This window comes from Camelina sativa, chromosome 6, assembly GCF_030686135.1.
Source record: "Camelina sativa cultivar CO46 ecotype springtype chromosome 6, ASM3068613v1".
Classification (NCBI taxonomy): Eukaryota; Viridiplantae; Streptophyta; class Magnoliopsida; order Brassicales; family Brassicaceae; genus Camelina; species Camelina sativa.
The window spans coordinates 17,564,454-17,585,905 of NC_141885.1; the positions used below are offsets into that span (position 1 = coordinate 17,564,454).

Genomic DNA, 21,452 nt, shown 5'->3' on the forward strand with positions numbered 1-21,452 from the left:
AGTATAATTTGTATCTAACTACAAACACTATTTGCTATGATAATTTTTTTTTTATCTGATTTAAAAAATTCAAATTATGTTTTATGCAGAAGAAAACTTCATTTTTAAGATAAATTTGAATTTTGAATCATTTTTAAAATAGTAGAAATTATCCAGAATAATATGATGGGATACCAATTTTTTCTACAAAAAGAACACTAAAATGATAATTTCCCCCACCCTCTATGTTTGTTTCTTAATTTTTTCAAATATACGGTTATATTCTTAATTATATTAGTGATTTTGGTTATACAACAAATGTGCCCTACAAAGAAATGCATTGTGCAAACAAAACTAAGCTCTTAAAAAAAAACTAGCTTATTTGAATATCACTGGTAAATAAAAAGAATTAATTAATTATGAATGAGAGACATCAGACACGTATATTTTATGTTTCTATATATGGTACTCGCATTCCGTCGATTTGTGCAAAATGATTGGTAGTTGAAGTTACGCGTACATATGGTAATCATTTAAATTCAGATAGATAAAATTATATATGTGCAGCTATAACGATAAGTCGATAACTAGAGTAGTGATAGAACGTATCGTACAAAGGGTTTGTTTTGCAGTCGATCATTCGGCGTATTTATGTTCATCTCACAGTATCCAAATTGATCTTTAGTGGGACTGTGGGGGTGGGTGCCTGAAAAGAACATGTTCGACTAATATTATTATTAGCCCATAATATAAATCTAAGCATTAATATCATATGATAAAATAAAGCAAAAGTACAGATGATGTATGTTAGACTTTTAGTTGTCTGAGGGAAAATGTTTAAAAGATGTTGTAAAATTTGATATTGCGATTTAAATATTAGTTAAAAAAAAAATTGACACTCATTATAAACAACCTCTACGCATATCTTTAAGGCTTTAGGTTATGAACCATATGTTGTGTTGTTGAAAAATTAGAAAAATTTATAGTTGCAATTAAGTAATGTGACATATGGAGTGTTGTTGAAAAACTGATATGTATTTTAAAAAAATTAGGTATAGATAATTTTCCAAACATTATAATATGCTTCGTCCTTGGTTAGATGAGATGCAGAAACACAATATTGTCACTGTAACAGAAAAAAAAAACATGAGAACAACCAAGTTAAGTTATCGTACCTTGGTCATCTTACTTTCATCCCTGATCTTATTTAGGCTTCCACCTTCCTGTTCATTGTCCACAGGAGAAAATCGAACCATCTCAGCTAATTAAACGATCGTGTCTCCTGGAAATGTTTTTGAGCTAGGTCTTTTTCGCTCTGCCTCTGAGCATACCCCACATTGGTATCTGGGTATATAGTACAAGAACGATCCTAAGAAAACACGTATATGGGTCGCCAACAGATATCAGCCTTTCTACTTGTCAGTAGGAACACTCCAATTCTCCGACGATGATCTCGTTCTTTCAGATGAGAATAATTTTCATGTCTGGTCGACCACTATTAACAGAGGAGGCGTGAGATCTCCAATGGTGGCACAGCTTCTTGATAACGGAAACTTCGTGGTGAAAGACTCCAATAACGACGACCCCGATGGGTTTTTGTGGCAGAGCTTCGATTTTCCCACGGATACATTAGTACCGGAGATGAAACTGGGAATGGATCTAAAAACTGGAACCAAGGAAGCCCTTACATCCTGGGATCCTGATAATCCGTCAAACACTGGTTATTCCTTCCAACTTGAAAACTAAGCAGGGCTCTATGAGCTTTTTCTAGTGGTGCAAGAAACTTCGAAGCATATTTACCGGAGCGATCTGTGGGATGGAATACGCTTTGGTGACAAACCGCTTGAGTTTTCACCTACCTACGTAAGCTCAGTTTGGGGGAACGTCTCCTACGTCGGTTTCGTAATGACAGGCAAAAACAACAACTCAAGATTGACATTGGCAAGAGATTCACTTGAACTATTCACGTGGATACCTGAAACAATGCAATGGATCTCGTCTTGGTATCATAATTATGAAAAACATTTATATCAAACATGTGGGCCTAATAGTTACTCTTCGAAAAATACGACGTCGGGCCTGCGGTGTAATTGTATAAAAGGGTTCGATCCAGCTTTCAATGAGAACAGGGCGTTAATGGATTGGCAAGGTGGGTGTCAAAGGAAGACGCGACTGAACTGCACCGGAGATCAGTTTTTACAGCTAAAGAATATGAAGTTGCCGGATACTAGAGGTGTAACTGTGGCTGTAGGAATTGGAAAGCAAAACTGCGAGATCCGTTGTCTTTCGAATTGTGTTTGTATCGCGTACGCTTATGTCGGTATAAGAAAAGGCCAGGTCGGTTGTGTCATGTGGACCGGAACACTCAACGACTTCGAAAACTACGGTGTCGGTGGTCGAGACCTGTATGTGAAAGTGGCTGCTATAGATCACGGTGAGTCCATCAAACCTTTTGAAATCTAAAAATACAGTTTATATCTAGTTACTGATGAGTAAAATATTTTGTAAATCCCATGATCAGATTCAGATCTCTTAAAACCTTGTTCGGTAATTTCATAACTAGATATATTGATCTAATAATAATAATAATAACACCGACGAAGTTACGCGACCACAACCTGTTAAATGAACGAGAGAGCAAAAATGTTTGTTACAAACGAATATCAAAAACTCATTCTCATTCAACTTAATCTCAACATTTTACATTTACTTCTTATATATGCATTACATTGACTAAACCGGGATTAGCAACATAAACCAATTTCATCTATACTCTAATACAACCCTCTCATAGATTGGTTTGGGCCTAAACCAGTTTCATCTATATTATAGAACAAATTTCGATTATTATTTTTGTTCATTTGTAGTATAGAACAAATTTCGATTAATTTTTTTTGTTCATTTGTATTTTTATCAGGTGATGATGAGTCGAAGAAGAACAACAGTACAAAAGGTAAGGGTATGGACGCGTTAAAGGTTACATTCATCACTATTATCGGACTCGTAGGAGTAGCACTAGCTACATTCGCCACATACTACTGTTGGAAACGGCACAAGCGAACCATAATAACTCATCATGGTACAGTATATATATTTTTTTAAACTATTTTTTTGGTTGTAACTTTATTTTTATTTTTTTTCTTTGATTGTTTTCATGTTTTTTTAATGCTTAGGATCAACTAATACAACGGTAATGAACGAGGTAGCAGGTCAAACCAAATTTGACTTAATGAGTTTTACTGATGTTGCTGAAGCAACCAATCATTTCTCCGAAGCTAATAAGCTTGGAAAAGGTGGTTTCGGTGTAGTTTACAAGGTTAGAAAAACCAATTATAATGGATGACTCGAATCTTTTCATCAATAATTCTGATTAAAATTATGTGATAATAGGGAACATTGCCTAACAAGACTACTGTGGCGGTGAAAAGATTAGCTATTACATCGTCACAAGGAATCAACGAATTCAAAACCGAGGTGCAAACCATATCAAACGTAATCCACAAAAACTTAGTGCGCTTGCAGGGGTGCTGCTTGGAGAATCGAGAACAACTTTTAGTCTACGAATATTTGGAAAACTCCAGCCTCAATTACTATATTTTCGGTTAGTATATAGATATACTTTTTTATATTTTAAATGAATTTAAAATACCCTATCCACTTTGAAAACTACTACCCTATGTTTTTCTATTTGTTTGAAAACTAACCTATTTCTTGTTGTGATCGAAAGACAAGTATATATTTAATAAAAAATAAAAAATAATATATATATATATATATATTAATTAACATTTTTGGCTAAACATGAGACATTTAGTTATATAAAATTTTAATATGCATTTGAATAAGCTCAGCTCAAAAGTACTATGGGCCATGTGGCATTTTTTTTAGTCCTATCCTATACATTAAAACAACTTGAAAAGTTGGACTCTATTTAAATATGTTAGGCCTTGAACAAGAAATAAAATAGAAATATAATATTCATTACCAGAAAAACTGTCCAAAGCCACAATTGAGCTACAAAAAAATTGTAGCCATCATATGTTAGCCACAATTCTGACACAAAATATTATCGTGTCTAGTTTGTAGCTATATCGTAGCAAATTTGTGTCTATTTAGCTACAAATCTAATTCATGGCTAAGTCGTGACTAATAGCTACAAAAAAACCACAAAATATTAGAAACTATCTAATTTGATTTATTTTAGGAAGATAGCCACAAAATTTTCACATATATATATATGTGGCTATACGAAACTTTAAATTACAAACACAAACCATCAAACTTTTAACTCTAAGAAACACATATAATTATTATAATATATCTAAATCTATTTTTTTTAATCAAATATTTTTCAAACTTTGAATCATAACCCCACATTAATTTATATATATATATATATATCACATATTTTAAATTAATCATAAACTACTTTAAACCCTATTTAGCTTTAAAACTCTTAAAAATATAAATGAAATCAAAAATGGTTAAACCAAAACAGAACTCACTATATATACACAAAACCAATAACATTAAAGCAATTTACATATCTACTTTACAAAAAAAAAGTATTTATTTATAAATTTAAATTTCTAAACCAACAACTCAATTATAATATATATACATATATGTGTAACTTAAACAGTTTAACCTTAAATTTAATATTCATACATAAAAGGTAAACCAAAAAGGCAAAAACTACAAAACCAAAAAAAAAAAAACTAAAAAGCCTCTCATTGGCTAATACATAGAGACAAGGATTGAGCTTTGGCTTATTCTCCACCATTGATAGATTCAATCCAATGGATGAAATCTTCTCCTTCTTTTTTTCTTTCTTTTGGCTAAAACTCTTCAGCTCCTTTCTCCTTTTCTCTTCGTATCTCTCTCCTCTTTTACTTATTATCGTTTTCATCCTTATGAGAAAATCAATCCCATCCTTCTTATGGAAAAATTAAAAAGTTTGCTTCCCATTTCCTCACATATCCGATCGCTGGAAGATGCAGCAGGTGGCGGCGGATGCACTTAGGAACGTCCCCGAGTTACTTCTCTGGCCTGAAGCGAAGGTGGCTAGAGTTTCACGGCTCCGGTGATCTCTGTGACGGATACCTAGCGGTTGATCTCGCAGTTGAGGGTGGTGACGGCAAAACCAGTTCTCCGATTTCATCGCTTAAGCTTATGAGATTAGATCCGGTTTCTAAGATCTGCTTTTTGCCGGATTACGGACGATCCCCGGTGGTTGGGTTAAATCCTTTGTGGCTGAGGTTGGAGGTTTTTTGTGCTCGTCTTCTCTTTCCCGGAGTTCCAGTGGCAGCATTTCATCTGATGGGGTTTGGTCCTGCAACTGGTTGTTGGCGGTGGTCCTGCGACGGGTTGTTGGCGGTGGTCCTGCGGCAATGGCTTCACGATGAATTTTGTTTTTGTATTTTGTGTTTTAATTTTTTTTTAATCAAATTAATCAGATAGCCATGACTTTATTTGTGATTAATCGTGTCTAAAATAACCATAAAAAGTCATAAAATGTTAAATAGCTACGACATCTTGTATTGCAATGTGTGGCTATTTGCCGCAAAATATTTTGTGGCTAGTTCGTAGCAACGCTTCCGCGAATAGACACAATTATCAGATAGCTACGAGTTCAAAGACATAAAAACATTTTGTGGCTTTTTGTGGATATTGGCCAAATAGCCACGAAATTATGGGCGTAGCTACAAAAAAATTTGTGTCTATAAACAACTTTTCTTGTAGTGTATTAGAGCAATGTTCTCATGCACCTTCCTGCACAGCCCTTAAAACCGCGCCTGAATTTTATGTTTCTTAGTAGCATTGAGCTTGAAACCAAATAAATTAATGTAATATGTTTTGTGATGGATAGATAAAACTCAAATCTCGTTACTTAATTGGGAGAAAAGATACTTCGTCATCAAGGGTATTGTCTGTGGGCTATCCTATCTCCACAATTATGTGACACCGGCCGGCGATAATTCATAGAGACATCAAACCGAGTAATATCTTACTCGGTAAAGGTATGATCCCAAAAATATCAGATTTTGGGATGGCCAAACTTCTTGATTCTGGTGAGACGAAAGCTACGACCAATAGAGCAGTTGGTACACGGTTAGTAATCAAAACTAACTCATTATGATATAATACTGTATTATCTTCGAAAATATAAAGTCTTTGTCGTAAATAATATTTCTTTTAGATAATAAGAAGACACTCATAATTTCTATTTTCATATCCATACTACATTAGTAGTTATATGTCCGAAGAGTACGCGTTACATGGAAAAATGTCGGAGAGATCAGATATATTTAGCTTTGGGGTGACCCTTCTTGAAATCGTAACTGGGAAGCGGAACATCCAGTTTTGCAACTATTACCATGGTGATAGTATGCTTGACTACGTAAATAAGACTCAACCTTGATATACTATTATACAATACTAGGATGTCGGTCCATGCGTTACCGCACTCCAAAGTGAAAACTTGAAATGATTAACATTGTTAATTTCACATTTCGAGTGAAATTTTTTTGGTAATTTTTTAACTGTATAATATAAAAGTCATAAATAATAACTAAGATGAATTAACCAAATTAGTTAAATAAAGTATTTGTTATATATATAAAATGGAAAATCGATTAAGTGACAATAAGAGAATAATATTAAAGATATATAAATCTAGATTTACCGAATCATACTAAGATAATCAATTTTGAAAGATATTCACATAGAATAAAATTTAAATCATTATTCTATCGAAATTTATAAAAAAGAATAAGAGAATCAGGGAGAAAGAGCTCATAGCTGCAACTGCAACCAAAAATTGACTAAAAATATAAATCTATGAAAAATTAGAAACCACAATTAATTACCTAAATTAATATTTGAAAGAGATGATCAATACAGTTAGATGGAAAGCGACACCAAGCAAAAGTTAGATGAATGAATCAATAAATAAAACAATCCAATTATTTTAATAAAGATGAGTGAATTAATGTTGATAAATAAATTGAAAGAAAATAATACTCTGAATTTTCAAATTTGGAGGTATTAAACAATAGTCAAATAACAAAAACTCTTTTCAAGGTCCATAAAAAATATATATATATATATATAAACAAAGAGGTATGAAACAAAAATATGCGAAAACTAACAAATGTGAACATTGAAAGCTGGGAATACGACGAAGAAACACAATTGTTGGATCAAAATATTGCAACTTTTAAGATCATTAACAAATATAAAAAGTTAGATGAGATAATAAAAATAGTCTCATCAGTTATATTTAAATTGACCCCTAACAGTGAGTTTGCTATAATATATAAACATATAAATCTATGATTTTATTTATTAACTTGTAAGTATAAAAAATACTCAGAAAACAATAAATTCGAAACTTGTTTTTATATTCCATAAAGGTTTATATATAATAAACAAAGAGGTGTAAAATATAAAGGTGTAAAACATAGAAGGGTAAAAAAAAATGTGAAAAACTAATAGGTGCGATTTTTTAAGATGGAGGTACGACGAAAAGATGCAAAAATATGAAAATAAAGACGTGTGAAACAAAAAGATGCAAAAACTAACAAGTACAAACATTGAAATCAAGGGGTACGACGAAGAAACACAATTGTAGGATCAAAACACTGCAACTTTATATAAACAAAAATGTGTAAAACAAAAATGTGTGAAAACTAACGGGTGCCTACATAGAAAGCTGGAGGTGCAACGAAAAAACACAATTGTTGGACCGAAACTTTGCAACTTTTGATATCATTAACAATACTCAAAGAACAAAAACTCTTTTCAAAGTCCATAAAAATTTGTATATATATCAAAACAAAGAGTGTGAAACCAAAGAGGTGTGAAAAAAAAAAGTGTGAAAACTAACAAGTGCAACCATTGAAAGCTAGGAGTACGACGACTAAACACAATTGTTGGATCAAAACATTGCAACTTTATATAAATAAATAGGTGTAAAACAAAATGGTGTGAAAACTAACGGGTGCCAACATGGAAAGCTGGGGGTGTAACGAAGAAACACAATTGTTGGACCGAAACATTGCAACTTTTGAGATCATTAACAAAAGGTTTAATAGGTGTGATTTTTAAAAGATGGGGGTACGGCGAAGAAACACGATTATTGGAAAAAAAACAAAGAAAACAAAGAAGTGTGAAACAAATGTGTGAAACAAAAAGGTGCGAAAACTAACAAGTGCAACCATTGAAAGCTAGTGGTACGACGAAGAAGCACAATTGTTGGATCAAAACATTGCAACTTTATATAAACAAAGCGGTATAAAACAAAAGGGTGTGAAAACTAACGGGTGCCAACATAGAAAGCTGGAGGTGCAACGAAAAAACACAATTGTTGGACCGAAACTTTGCAACTTTTGAGATCATTAACAATACTCAAAGAACAAAAACTTTTTTCAAAGTCCATAAAAATATGTATATATATCAAAACAAAGAGGTGTGAAAACTAACTAGCAACCATTGAAAGTTAGGAGTACGACAATTGTTGGATCAAAACATTGCAACTTTATATAAATAAATAGGTGTAAAAAAATGGTGTGAAAACTAACGGGTGCCAACATGGAAAGCTGGGGGTGCAACGAAAAAACACAATTGTTGGACCGAAACATTGCAACTTTTGAGATCATTAACAAAAGGTTTAATAGGTGCGATTTTTAAAAGATGGAGGTACGACGAAGAAACACGATTATTGGAAAAAAAAACTTGCAACTATCGGGATCATCAATAATTTTAAACCGTTAGATAAGATAATAGAAACAATCTCATCCATTAGATTAAAGTTGACCCCCAAAAGTGGGTTTGCTATTATATATAGATGTTCTAATACCAAAAAGGTTACAAAAGTTTTAAATATGTGGTTTGTTATCTTGTAAAAGGTATGGAGGCACTTTGATGAGGGGAACAGTTTACAGGTTGTTGATCCGAACTTTGTAGATTCTTCACTGGTTGAAGAGGAGGTCGTGAGATGTATACAAGTTGCTCTACTCTGTGTTCAACAAGATGTAGACGACAGTTGCTCGCAACCACGATGATGGAAATTCCTATACCAAAGAAGCCAAACTATTTTTATGCTAGATTTCTCAGCGACATGGCTTCCTCGTCGACGGTCAAAGAGTCTACATCCATAAATCAAGTTACCTTATCGTCCATCATAAGTCGGTGATGTGATATAAACATGATATTGAAATAATATGTCAAGTTTCTAAGAGTTCATTTGTAATGTCTGTATCACAGATATTGTTCCGAATTTTATAAATTATGTCATATGTTATCGTGTGATGCATAGATTCTATTTACTAGCTTAAATAGTTTTAAACAAATAATTAAGTTTTTGGTAAGAGACTTGTCAAGCTTAGAAACAAAATAATATATATATATATATATATACTAGAAGTCATCGGTTTAATCGGTTTAGGTTATAGTGTTGTTCAATTTTAGAAATTTGGAAATTATTAGTTTTTATTTGTTATTCAGCAATGATTATTTTTATGATTTTAAAAATATACTGATCATTTTAGTTTTTTGGGTTTATTTATTAAGTGTTACTTGAGTTTTCCTTTTATATATAGTAGTACATGGAGAAAATTTTGATTGCATGGTAGAGTTTATGGTTTTTCTCTCTTTAGATTTTCAATACATATTAGAGTCTGTGCATTAATTAAAAACTCATTAAGTTTCTCATTGTATAATATTATTTTTTAATGTAGAGAAATTTGAGAACATTTTTCTTATAGTGTGTGGTCATTGGTGAGTTTCTCGTCAATATAATATTTTCATTAATTCTGTAACTTAATATTTTTAATATAATTTTCTTTGAATACTTATTTTGTTATTTTTCTTTGCATTTGATCTTAAATAATAAATACAAAATTATTAGTAATTTAAAACATATTAAATTGATTATTAATTATATTTAATTCTATTAAGTAGTTATTTTTCATATCATATATGTATTATCAATAATAAAATTATATATACTAATATAGTTTAAGAAAGTTTCACGATACTAATTTTTTTTACAACTCTCGTAATTTGTTTAATCATACTAATATTTTTATTGTATCAACTAATATTAATTTTACATAATTAAATATATTGTTTAAAATTATGCATATTGGAACTTGTTAGAAAGCTAATTTTATTTTATGACTATTAAAATTTTTAATAATTATAAATAACAAAATAAACTATTTAACTAAGATTTTAGATTTTTGTGGATTTAGTTTATTATAATAAAATCTAGCTACTTAGATAATGACATGTGTCATTATATGTTAAACCTTGAGAATCAATTTTCTCTTTTTCAATTTAAATAATATTATTCTTTTTCATTTATTTTAATTATTAGAAACTCTAGAACAAACTACCAATGCAGATGGTCTTCACCATTCACCATCGTTTTTCTTTTGTCGCTTGAGTTTGCACAATTTCTATTACCAATTCGAAATCTACTGAAAATGTAATTTTAGAATATAATTTACATGAATACAATCTTAATATGAAATTTAGATAAACAAAAATGAACTTAATAAATATTTTTACCAGTTAATTTTTAGTGAGGTAAAAAATGCAATCACATTGCTCCCTCATAATAGAATTTATTATTTATACATTCTAATACAAGTTAAAATTGTTTTTACGAAATTTCAATAATGAAAATGAATCCAAGTAAATAAAGTTATAAAAAAATTACACTAATTTTTGGATGATTATAAACATTCAATGGTTTTATTTCATCATCATCATAGATGCAATTGAATAAAATGAATAATCATTTTGTCATATCTACTTAGAAGACAACCCGTAGAATATTATAATGTCAAATGTCATCATAATAAAATTTCATAGAAAGTAAACTATTACATGTGAAAGTGGAAATTGTTATAGGAATTTGTTTTGTTCTTTTATTTCTAAGATGGTTAATTCTAAAGCTATTTGATATTAAGATTCTTAAAAATATATGATACCAATATACAATTAGCATATACTACTCAACACTATAGAACTCAAATTAATCAGATATAGTATAGAAATATGCAACTCATATCGTACCATGATATAAAAAGACATCAAAAGCTTAACAACATGATTTTTTAAGCATATGATAGTAAACATAAAATTTTCCTTTTTTATAATAGTTTTAAATACGTTTTTTTTGCTTAAAGATGAAGACTACTAAGAAACTAAATTTACAATGGAGAAACTCCTATGCATCGTCTAGTAAGAAGAAGTTTTATCCTGCTTTGCCACATGAATGTCCAAAAGAAAAAAAAATGAAATTCTAAAATATAAGAAAAGAACAAAACCTAAAATGCCCAACATATTAAATCATGATATAGATTCATTTTTCTCATGACATAGTAATATTAACACAACCAACAAACACGACAACCCTGAAGTAAAAATAAAACATGGTTCAAGGCTATACCCATAGGCTAAGCAAGTGAAGTTAAAGATTAGGGCATCCATTTTTTGGGGCATATTTTAGGCCAAAAATTTTAGGTTTTTTATGTAAGAAAAATAAGTTCAGTTATTAACTCTAATAAAAAAGTTTCCATATTCGAAAAGTTTTAAAAGAATAATGAGTTATTTGGTAATATAATATTTATTTTCGTATAAATATTTAAATGAACATGAAAACATTGAAAAGAGAAAGAAAAGTGTGTGCAAGCAATAAACAAACTATAATATGAAAATAATTAAAATAATTTTTTATATTAGTATATTTTATAATTTTGTTTACAATAATAAAAACAGATTTTTAAAAAATATTGGCTTATGACATCCAAAATTGCCGGACCAGCTCATGGAGAGTAGGAAAGAGATATAAACACTCTAATGAATAAATAAATTTGTCAAACATTCTCACATAATTTTTTTCTATGTAGTATTAATGTGATCAACAAACCATGATAACCTGCAAAAATATTTTTAAAATTATTCAAGAATACCTATTGAAATTTGGAAAGATATATAAAAATAATGTTATATAGGAACCTAATGACTGAAATTAAATAATAATAACTGAAAATTTGTTTTAAAAAGAGAGTAATTAGGGATTGAATTCTAATTTCCATATCTGAAAAGTTTTAAAAGAATAATGGAGTTATTTGGTAATATAATATTTATTTTCATATAAATATTTAAATGAACATGAAAACATTGAAAAGAGAAAGAAACGTGTGTGCAAGCAATAAACGAACTACAATATGAAAATAATTTTTTATATTAGTATATTTTATAATTTTGTTTACAATTATAAAAATGGATTTTTTTTAAATATTGGCTTATGACATCCAAAATTTCCGGACCGGCTCATGGAGAGTAGGATTGTAGGAAAGACATACATAAACACTCTAATGAATAAATAAATTTGTCAAACATTCTCACATAATTTTTTTCTATGTAGTATTAATGTGAACAACAAACCATGATAACCTGCAAAAATAATTTTAAAATTATTCAAGAATACCTATTGAAATTTGGAAAGTTATATAAAATAATATATTTTTTTATAGGAACCTAATGACTGAAATTAAATAATAGTAACTGAAAATTTGTTTTAAAAAGAGAGTAATTAGGGATTGAATTCTAATTTCATGGAAAACAGAATGAATTCTATTTTTTGGGAAAAAAAATTGGTAAGATCTAATGGGAAATAAATGAGTAAGCAATTATCAAATTACTTACAGAAAACATCCCACCATTAGATTATATAACATTAAAGGCCATAAACTAAGCAGAAATAAAAATCCAAAAAATTATGAATTTATAAGAGAATTTAAAGAACACATAAACATCCCACAGTCTAACATAATCTAGAATTCTTTTTTGTCCATGAATCATTTATAATATTTAAACCAAGAAATAAATTTTATATATAATTTAGAATCCGTTTTTGCTCTTAATCATACGTAAGGGAGATAAAAAAAAAATCATACATAAGATTGAAACTCATATTTATAATTTTAGAATACACTATGATCAGCTTTTTTCCTATGATGAAACCACCAACTGATAAATGGTGGCTTTAGATTAGAAGGGTTCTTATTGAAAAAGGGAAAAAGAAAATGTTAAAAGTATTTTGTTTGTTTTATGAGTTTCTAATTATTTAGGTCCAAAATACAAATAAATTTAATTAATTAGGTCCAAACAACAAAAGAAGACAAATATTAGATAGATAACATGCCAAGTGTCATCTTATTAGCAAAAGCCGACAAAAACCTTATAATATTATATAAGATATCGAGTTTTATTTTAGAAAATCATGTAACATCAGATGAATAACGAATCCATTCTAGTCGTATTGAGTTTTTTTGCTCTGTCTTCTATTATATGAAGGGTTTTCAAACAATTTGCTCGTTTCATCTTTTACTTGTCACTTTTGTTATTCACAAGACTGATTCAAAGGAAGCTGGGAAACTATTACCAAATGATGCCTTAATTATGATTGGCACAGTAGTGCTGATGGTGCAATAAACCTTTAGTCCCCAAGGGAAAGGCGCATTGGTCTATACAGTGACTGCACCATCACCATGCACAACTAGTCAATCTTGTCAAGATCCTCTTAATGAGTGTTTGTTCTTTCCGCGGAAGAAGCAGATATTGCTTGCATCCGTTCTCAGGTAACTCTGTTTAGGCCACTTGACTCTGATCATTGATCCCAAGGTACTTGTTTCTGAATTTGTTTGAACAACCAGTTGTCTTTAATTAGCATGACATTAACTCATTTTCCAGTAAGAGCCTACACCAACTTTAGCTACAAAATAACATTTCCAGGCGTCTAATGATACAAGAGCTAGAGATGGATATATGTGTGCACGTTTACAATTATCTCACAATCATACCTCAGGATAGAGCTTTCAATTCTGTAAGCTGTAAATTAATTAAAAAGTAAAAAACATTGTGTGAGAGAAATCTCAATTGCATCCACAAAAACCAAAACGGAAAAAGAGTATGAACAACCCTCATGTATGTCTCTCACCAGTCCTGTAAACCATCGGTGTTTCACTAGTTTATTAATCATTTCCCGAAGAAAAGGCAAAAAGCAAGAACACATGCCACACCAATATACAATGTCCCTCTCTATCTTGACGTCAAACACATGGTCTACACCACAGTTTAGTGTTATTTATGGCAGCAATTGGACAAGTCAACAAAATCAAAAAACTACCAACGGAGATTTCTACCAGAGAAGCCTTTAGAAACATAAAACCTAATCTCTAAGAAATAATATATACCCCTAGAATTAAGATGAAGATAGAAAAATAATAAATTTTAAGAAACTGGTGGAATTGATTTAATAGTAATGTATATTACTATTTGATGTATACAGTATGCAACCTCTATATGCATAAACACTATTAACCGTTATTGGATTAAATGAGTGGAAGTGACACGGTTTCTTTCTGCTAGACTCACATTTTCTCTAAAACTGCTTTTACAAGAATTGAGTGATCCACACGTTAAGTCAGTCTTTGTTTACTAATTCTTTTAGTATTGTTTTTGTTCGACGCATGGATCGGATCATTTATTTGTTTACTAAGTCAAATAAACCTCATGAACAAGTCATTGGAGCCCATTAAAACTCTTTTACTTTTCTTCTTCTTTTTTATTTGTTATTTTATAACTTAGAAACTTCCACGTTGTAGTAGGCAATGGGAAGGATCCTCGCTACTTCCTTGCGTCCATTAGTCTTCCGTTCCCACTTCCCACCTATCATACATAAATTCTGATTGTGTTTTTTTGGGGTTAATTAAACACAACTCAGAAACTAAAGAGATATCGAAAACAAGATGAGCTCCTCTGACTCTTCTTCCGCGGAATCCCGTCTGGCCACGGCTAAGACGGTTCTCACCACCGCGGCTTCGGTGGCTGCAACGGCAATGCTGGCTCGATCGCTAGTCCAAGATTATTTGCCTGACGAGGTGCACAACTACATTTCCTATGGCTTCCGCAGTATCTTTAGTTACTTCTCCTCCCAAATGACGATAATCATCGAAGAATTTGAAGGTTTTGCTCACAATGAAGTCTTTGAGGCTGCAGAGGCCTATCTAGCCACCAAGATCTCTCCTTCTAACAAAAGAATCAAAGTGAGTAAACACGAGAAAGAAAACAACTACAATGTCACCGTGGAGCGTGACGAGGAAGTTGTGGACACCTACAACGGGGTCAAATTCCAGTGGATCCTCCATTGTCGCCATGTCGAGTCCAAGCACTTCCACAACCCACGGGATCTAAACTCCACGCTGAGATCTGAGGTCCGATCATTCGAGCTTAACTTCCACAAGAAGTTCAAAGACATAGCTCTTGAATCTTACCTGCCATTCATGGTGAAAAGAGCCACGTCGTTGAAGCAAGAGAAGAAAACACTCAAGATCTTCACTCTCTCCCCTGAAAACATGTATGGGAATTACTCTGACGCGTGGACCTCTGTTACTCTTGACCATCCTTCTACCTTCAAAACTCTAGCAATGGATTCAGATGTCAAGAGAAATGTGATGGACGATCTAGACCAATTTGTGCAGCGGAGAGACTACTATAAGAGAGTTGGTAAAGCTTGGAAGAGAGGTTACTTGCTGTACGGTCCACCGGGTACTGGGAAATCAAGTTTAATCGCAGCCATGGCCAATCACCTCAACTTTGATATCTACGACCTAGAGTTGACTGCGGTTAACAACAATTCTGAGCTCCGGCGGTTATTGATTGCCACTGCTAACCGTTCGATTCTTATTGTAGAAGATATCGATTGTTCACTAGAACTGAAAGATAGGACTAGTGACGAACCTGACGAAATGGAGGATCCACGGTATAAAAAGGTGACGCTCTCTGGATTGTTAAATTTCATAGATGGTCTATGGTCAAGCTGCGGTGACGAAAGGATCATAATATTCACAACCAATTACAAAGAGAAACTCGACCCAGCGTTGTTGAGGCCAGGGCGTATGGACATGCACATTCACATGTCCTACTGCACACCGAGTACTTTCAAAGCTCTTGCTTCAAACTATCTAGAGATCAAAGAGCACCACCTTTTCAGCAAGGTCGAGGAAGGTATTGAGGCGACTGAGGTTACCCCAGCAGAGGTGGCTGAACAGCTTATGAGGAATGACACTGTTGATAAAGTTCTTGAGGGTCTGATCGAGTTCTTGAAAGTCAAGAAGATCGAAAACGAACAAGATAAGGCCAAGAAAGAAAGGCAAGAGTTGGAGAACAAGACAAAGACCACCGAGGGAAAAGATCATTTGGTAGTCAAGAAAACCGAAGAGGTTGATGAACAGCAGCAGCTAGTGAGGAACGACCGTGTTGATAAGGTCCTTGAAGGTTTGGTCGAGTTATTAAAAGCCAAGAAGATGGAGAACGACCAAGATAAAAGCCAAACATGAGGAGCAACATGAACTTGGCAGAACATATATCAATACCTTAATTATTAAATCGCCTGAGAAGAATCGTTGATTTGTCTATCTATTTTGGGATGATCCAACATTACAAAGGAGCTCAAGTAATTAATAGCCAAAAACACAAGGATTAAGTCATATAATGAATGATGATCTTATTATGATTTTATTCCACTAAATTAAGTCGATCATTCAGTTATAATAATTTCTCACTAATCAGAAACAGATTTCTTTCTATTCCAACTCCAAAGACTTTTGCAGTTTCTGGAAACTACATAATCGACTAAAGTTACTGTTCAAGATTCCTATATAATCTAGTCCTAAGATTTCAAGAATCGGTCTGATGAATCAAGAAATCAGAAAGTAAAATTCAAAGCATAAACCCCCTTAATTAGAGATCTCGCAAGTAGGCAAGAATAAGGAAAACACAGAGTAAGAAGAACCAATAATGCAGACAAATTAAAGGAGACAAAAAATTGAGTTAATACCTAACCTAGCGCGGAGTCCGAGTGGAATCCCATTTGTTTTCAAGTCTGCAAAATCAACCACTCATAGCTCCTCGGATCCATATGATCCAAGACGACTTTGATTTCTTAATAAGGTACCGAGTTTTCTTCCACTTTTTACCTATACTTGATATTAAATGGGCTATAAATTTTAGCACACAACACAATACGTTGACGCTAATAATACTTTCTTTATTAAATGGGCCGTACATGTTTTAATTTTCTTATTTTTTCTCTATATACTGTATTATTTTTATCATCTTCCTTTTTTCCTTAATTTTCTTTTTGTGTTATTTCCTTTTCGTGTTTATTTTCATCTTTTTTTTTTTTTTGTCAATTCCTAGCTATTATATAAAGAGTTTTTGGAAGTTCCTCCTCGTTGAGAGAAGACGTTCTCGTTCACGGTTTACGGAAGAAACCTTTTCTTCTCACCCAAGAAACTTGGCAAATTAACCTAAGAGATACGATCGATCGAACTGGTTCGTAATTAGTTTTTGAGATCAGGTCTCAATGGCACTAACATCCCCTTCTTGTCCACCTCGTTTGCATGTGGGTATCGGTAGACACACGACACTTGGAATGTCAAAACGACCTCGAACTGTTTCGGTTTATGCTGCAAATTATCCAGATATATTTGCACAAATCCTAGAAAAAACCAAGTCGGTACAAGTTTCGAAAGTTCTCACCACCGCAACTTCGGTCGCCAAAACCGCGGTAATGGCTCGATCGTTAGTCCAAAACTATGTGCCTCACGAGGTGCGACACTACATCTCAGATGAATTCCGCCGCCGCTTCGTTCTTGACTTTTCCTCTCAAATGACAATAACCATCGAAGAATATGAAGGATACGTTCGCAATGAAGTCTTTGAGGCTGCCAAGGCCTATCTAGCCACCAAGATCTCTCCTTCCAATAAGAAAATCAAAGTGAGCAAACACGCCAAAGAAAAAAGCTACGACGTCACCGTGGAACGTGACGAGGAAGTTGTGGACACTTTCAACGGCGTCCAGTTCCGTTGGGTCCTCCGTTGCCGCCATGTTGAGTCAAACAAAGTCAGATCTGAGGTCAGATCGTTCCATCTCAACTTCCCTAAGAAATTCAAAGACATAGCCCTTGAATCTTACTTGCCATTCATAGTGAAAAGAGCCACGTTAATGAGGCAAGAGAAGAAAAAGCTCAAGATCTTCACTCTCGACAGAGGCTGGTACTCAGGCACGTGGTCCTCTGTTACCCTTGACCATCCTTCTACTTTCAAGACGCTAGCAATGGATTCAGATGTCAAGAGAAGTGTGATGGAAGATCTAGACAAGTTCGTAAAGCGGAGCGACTACTATAAGAGGGTTGGTAAAGCTTGGAAGAGAGGATACTTGTTATACGGTCCACCAGGCACAGGGAAGTCAAGCTTGATCGCAGCCATGGCCAATCATCTCAACTTTGATATTTATGACTTAGAGTTAACTGCGGTTCGCGACAACTGTGAGCTACGGCAGTTGTTGATTGCCACTGCTAACCGTTCGATTATTATTGTGGAAGATATTGACTGCTCGGTCAAACTGAATAATAGGGCAGCTGATGAATCTGATGACGAAGAAGAAGCTCCTGTGAAATCACGAAAGAAGAAGGTGACACTCTCTGGACTGCTAAATTTCATTGATGGTCTATGGTCAAGCTGCGGGGAAGAACGAATCATAATATTCACAACAAATTACAAAGAGAAACTCGACCCGGCCTTGTTAAGGCCTGGACGTATGGATATGCACATTCACATGTCGTACTGCACGCCAAGTGCTTTCAAGGTTCTTGCATTAAACTATCTAGAGATTAATGAGCACCCGCTTTTCACCAAGGTCGAGGAATGTATTGAGGCCATAGAGGTTACTCCAGCAGATGTGGCGGAACAACTTATGAGGAATGACTCTGTTGATAAGATTCTTGAGGGTTTGGTCGAGTTTTTGGAAGCCAAGAAGGTCAAAATGGAACAAGATAAGGCCAAAAAGGAAGAGCAAGAATTGGAGGAGCAACTAGCGAAGAACAAGGAAACCAAAAACAAGAAAAAAGATTCGGTTGTGAAGAAAAAACGAAAAGGTTGATGAATAAGCTAATTCTCAGCAATGTTTCTCTCTGTTTTTTTTTTTACTTGGAACATTTTTTTTTTTTAAATAAACCGTTCCTATTTATATCTTCTCCCATGCGTACGTACGTACTCTTTATTTCATGAAAAGCAACAAAAAAAAAATAGTTTCTAGCTTAGCAAAAAAAAATGGTTTATATCTTTCTATACATTTTTATATATTAATTAGTATCAATAAGTTTTGAATGAGAGACATTTTCATTAATATACTATTGGGATTAGGAAAGAAAAAATGGTATTTTTGGAAAATAAAACTAATAATAGTGTGTTTGAAAAATTAACTTATTTTAGTGGTATTGATAAGAAGAATTGCCCTTAACCAAACAGAGAAATTTTTTTTCTGAAAAAAGAGAGTTAATTTGTCAAAAAAAAAAAATAGCTTACGTATTTTAAGAAACTATAAAGTCATTGAAACTATACTTACCGAATGGGCCTCCATGGTCGGTGATTGAAGACGACAAAAAAAAACAAATGGGCCGTAGATGTTGGCCCACTATATACAATTCGTTTCACAATTAAAGAATCATCTTCATCCCTAATTTTCTGAGAGGTATCGTGAAAGTTCGTTCAGTGAGATCGCACAAGTGCTGGTATCAATTCTTTCTTTTTGAATTGTTAGAATTTCAATTTTAGTACACATCATAGCATCGTTTTATTAGTCGAATCAGACTTATTTACCACGTAAACCTTTTTAACCTTTGTTTTTTAATTAGGTTAGTTCTTGGTTAGTGGCTCTAATTTTTTTTGTTTTCTTATTGAAAGGGCAATGAGTTCCTCTGCTTCATCCTCTAGTGAATCTCACTTAGCCACCGCCAAAACAGCTCTCACGGCAGTTGTATCGGTGGCTGCAGCCGCGATGCTAGCTCGATCAGTGGTTCAAGAATACATGCCAGGCGAGGTTCATGAGTTTATCTCTTACGGCTTTCGCAGATTCTTCAGCTACTTTTCTTTTGAGATGACTGCTGTGATTGAAGAGTTCGGAGGTTATGAACACAACCAAGTGTTTGAGGCTGCGGAGGCTTACCTCGCCACCAAGATATCTAATTCCACTAGAAGAATCAAAGTGAACAAGCATGAGAAACAGAGCCATTACAGTGTCTCTGTCGAACGTGATGAGCAAGTTGTGGATACTTTTGATGGCGTCAAGCTCAGTTGGATCCTTGTTTGTCGCCATGTCGACAAAAAAGATTTTCGTAACCCGCGGGATCTCAACTCCACTTTGAGATCTGAAGTGCGTAGTTACGAGCTCAGTTTCCGAAAGAAGTTCAAGAACGTGGTTCTTGAATCTTACTTACCGTTCGTGGTGGAACAAGCTGCGTTGATGAAACAAAACCGTAAGACTTTGAAGATCTTCACCGTTGATTCTTACTCGGTGGAGTGGACCTCTGTGACTCTCGACCATCCTTCCACGTTTCGCACTCTCGCCATGGATCCCGAGGTTAAGATAAACTTGGTGGAGGATCTCGATAGATTCGTGCAGCGGAAAGGCTTTTACGGGAGGGTTGGAAAAGCTTGGAAGAGAGGGTATTTGTTGTATGGTCCACCCGGTACTGGCAAATCAAGCTTGATCGCAGCCATAGCTAATCATCTTAACTTTGATATCTATGACTTAGACTTCACTTCGCTTAAAAGCAATGCTGAGCTTCGGACTTTACTTATGTCTACTGCAAACCGTTCCATTCTAGTTGTGGAAGATATCGACTGTTCAATCGAGTTCAAAAATCGCACTACTGAAGATGACAACGACGATACCTTGTATAAAGCGGTGATGCATTTTTGGATATTCACTATCACTTTAATGTTTGTATGTCTTGCTTCTTTGCCTAAACTCATAATTAACTAATGTTTTGGTTGGTCGTTTTTCAGGTGACACTCTCTGGTCTATTGAATTTTGTAGACGGACTATGGTCAAGTTGTGGTAACGAGCGGATCATAGTGTTCACAACTAACTACAGAGAAAGATTGGATCCAGCATTGTTGAGGCCAGGACGTATGGACATGCAGATTCACATGTCGTATTGCACACCAGCTGCTTTTAAGGTTTTGGCTTCAAATTATCTCGAGATTGATGATCATATAACTTTCGAGCAGATTGAGGAATTGATCCGAGAAACACAAGTTACGCCAGCTGAAGTAGCTGAACAGTTGATGAGGAGTGATTCTGTGGATAAGGTACTCCAAGGACTAGTTGAGTTCTTAAAAGCCAAGAAAAGTTGTAAATGATGAAGCTAAAGGCCAAAAATAAATAATTTTAAAAATTTGAGTAGTTCTTTTATTTTTGTTATGTCAAAGACAATTTCTATTCTTTCTTTGTTTAACACTATGATGTTATAAAAATGTTACGGATGATATTATTTTATGAGGTCAGAGATTTATTGAATTTATCAACTATATAAATCCTATCTCCG

The 21,452-nt window shown here is 33.5% G+C and overlaps 2 protein-coding genes, 1 long non-coding RNA gene and 3 pseudogenes across 6 annotated transcripts; 5 read left to right on the forward strand and 1 right to left on the reverse strand.

Moving 5' to 3' along the window:
* The first annotated feature begins 1,125 nt into the window (after nucleotides 1-1,125).
* On the forward strand, nucleotides 1,126-1,725 carry LOC147942720 (S-locus-specific glycoprotein S13 pseudogene; annotated as a pseudogene).
* A 4,276-nt stretch (nucleotides 1,726-6,001) lies between these two features.
* On the forward strand, nucleotides 6,002-9,215 carry LOC104699061 (receptor-like serine/threonine-protein kinase SD1-7; annotated as a pseudogene).
* Nucleotides 9,216-13,231: 4,016 nt separating this feature from the next.
* On the reverse strand, nucleotides 13,232-17,027 carry LOC104791326 (uncharacterized). 3 transcript variants are annotated; one of them, XR_015559158.1, is made up of 3 exons: nucleotides 16,898-17,027; nucleotides 13,860-13,887; nucleotides 13,232-13,771 (listed from the first exon to the last, which is right to left on the reverse strand). It is a non-coding gene; the product is annotated as an uncharacterized LOC104791326 (long non-coding RNA). The 3 variants fall into 3 exon arrangements; XR_015559156.1 differs by lacking the exon at nucleotides 13,232-13,771 and having other exon boundaries at nucleotides 13,800-14,001; nucleotides 16,898-17,023; XR_015559157.1 differs by lacking the exon at nucleotides 13,232-13,771 and having other exon boundaries at nucleotides 13,800-14,121; nucleotides 16,898-17,023.
* Nucleotides 14,090-16,608, forward strand: LOC104791324 (protein HYPER-SENSITIVITY-RELATED 4). Its single transcript, XM_010517172.3, has one exon. It carries the CDS (start codon nucleotides 14,808-14,810, stop codon nucleotides 16,395-16,397), a length of 1,590 nt encoding a protein of 529 aa, XP_010515474.2. The 5' UTR covers nucleotides 14,090-14,807; the 3' UTR covers nucleotides 16,398-16,608.
* Nucleotides 17,028-17,289: 262 nt separating the features above from the next.
* On the forward strand, nucleotides 17,290-19,092 carry LOC109133339 (protein HYPER-SENSITIVITY-RELATED 4 pseudogene; annotated as a pseudogene). The gene has a single exon (XR_015559159.1). The product of XR_015559159.1 is annotated as a protein HYPER-SENSITIVITY-RELATED 4 pseudogene (transcript).
* Nucleotides 19,093-19,574: 482 nt separating this feature from the next.
* LOC104699063 (AAA-ATPase At3g50940) lies at nucleotides 19,575-21,403 on the forward strand. The gene is made up of 3 exons (XM_019246777.2): nucleotides 19,575-19,634; nucleotides 19,807-20,809; nucleotides 20,911-21,403. The coding sequence occupies exons 2-3, from the start codon at nucleotides 19,811-19,813 to the stop codon at nucleotides 21,265-21,267; spliced, it is 1,356 nt and encodes a 451-aa protein (XP_019102322.2). The 5' UTR covers nucleotides 19,575-19,634; nucleotides 19,807-19,810; the 3' UTR covers nucleotides 21,268-21,403.
* Nucleotides 21,404-21,452: the final 49 nt, after the last annotated feature.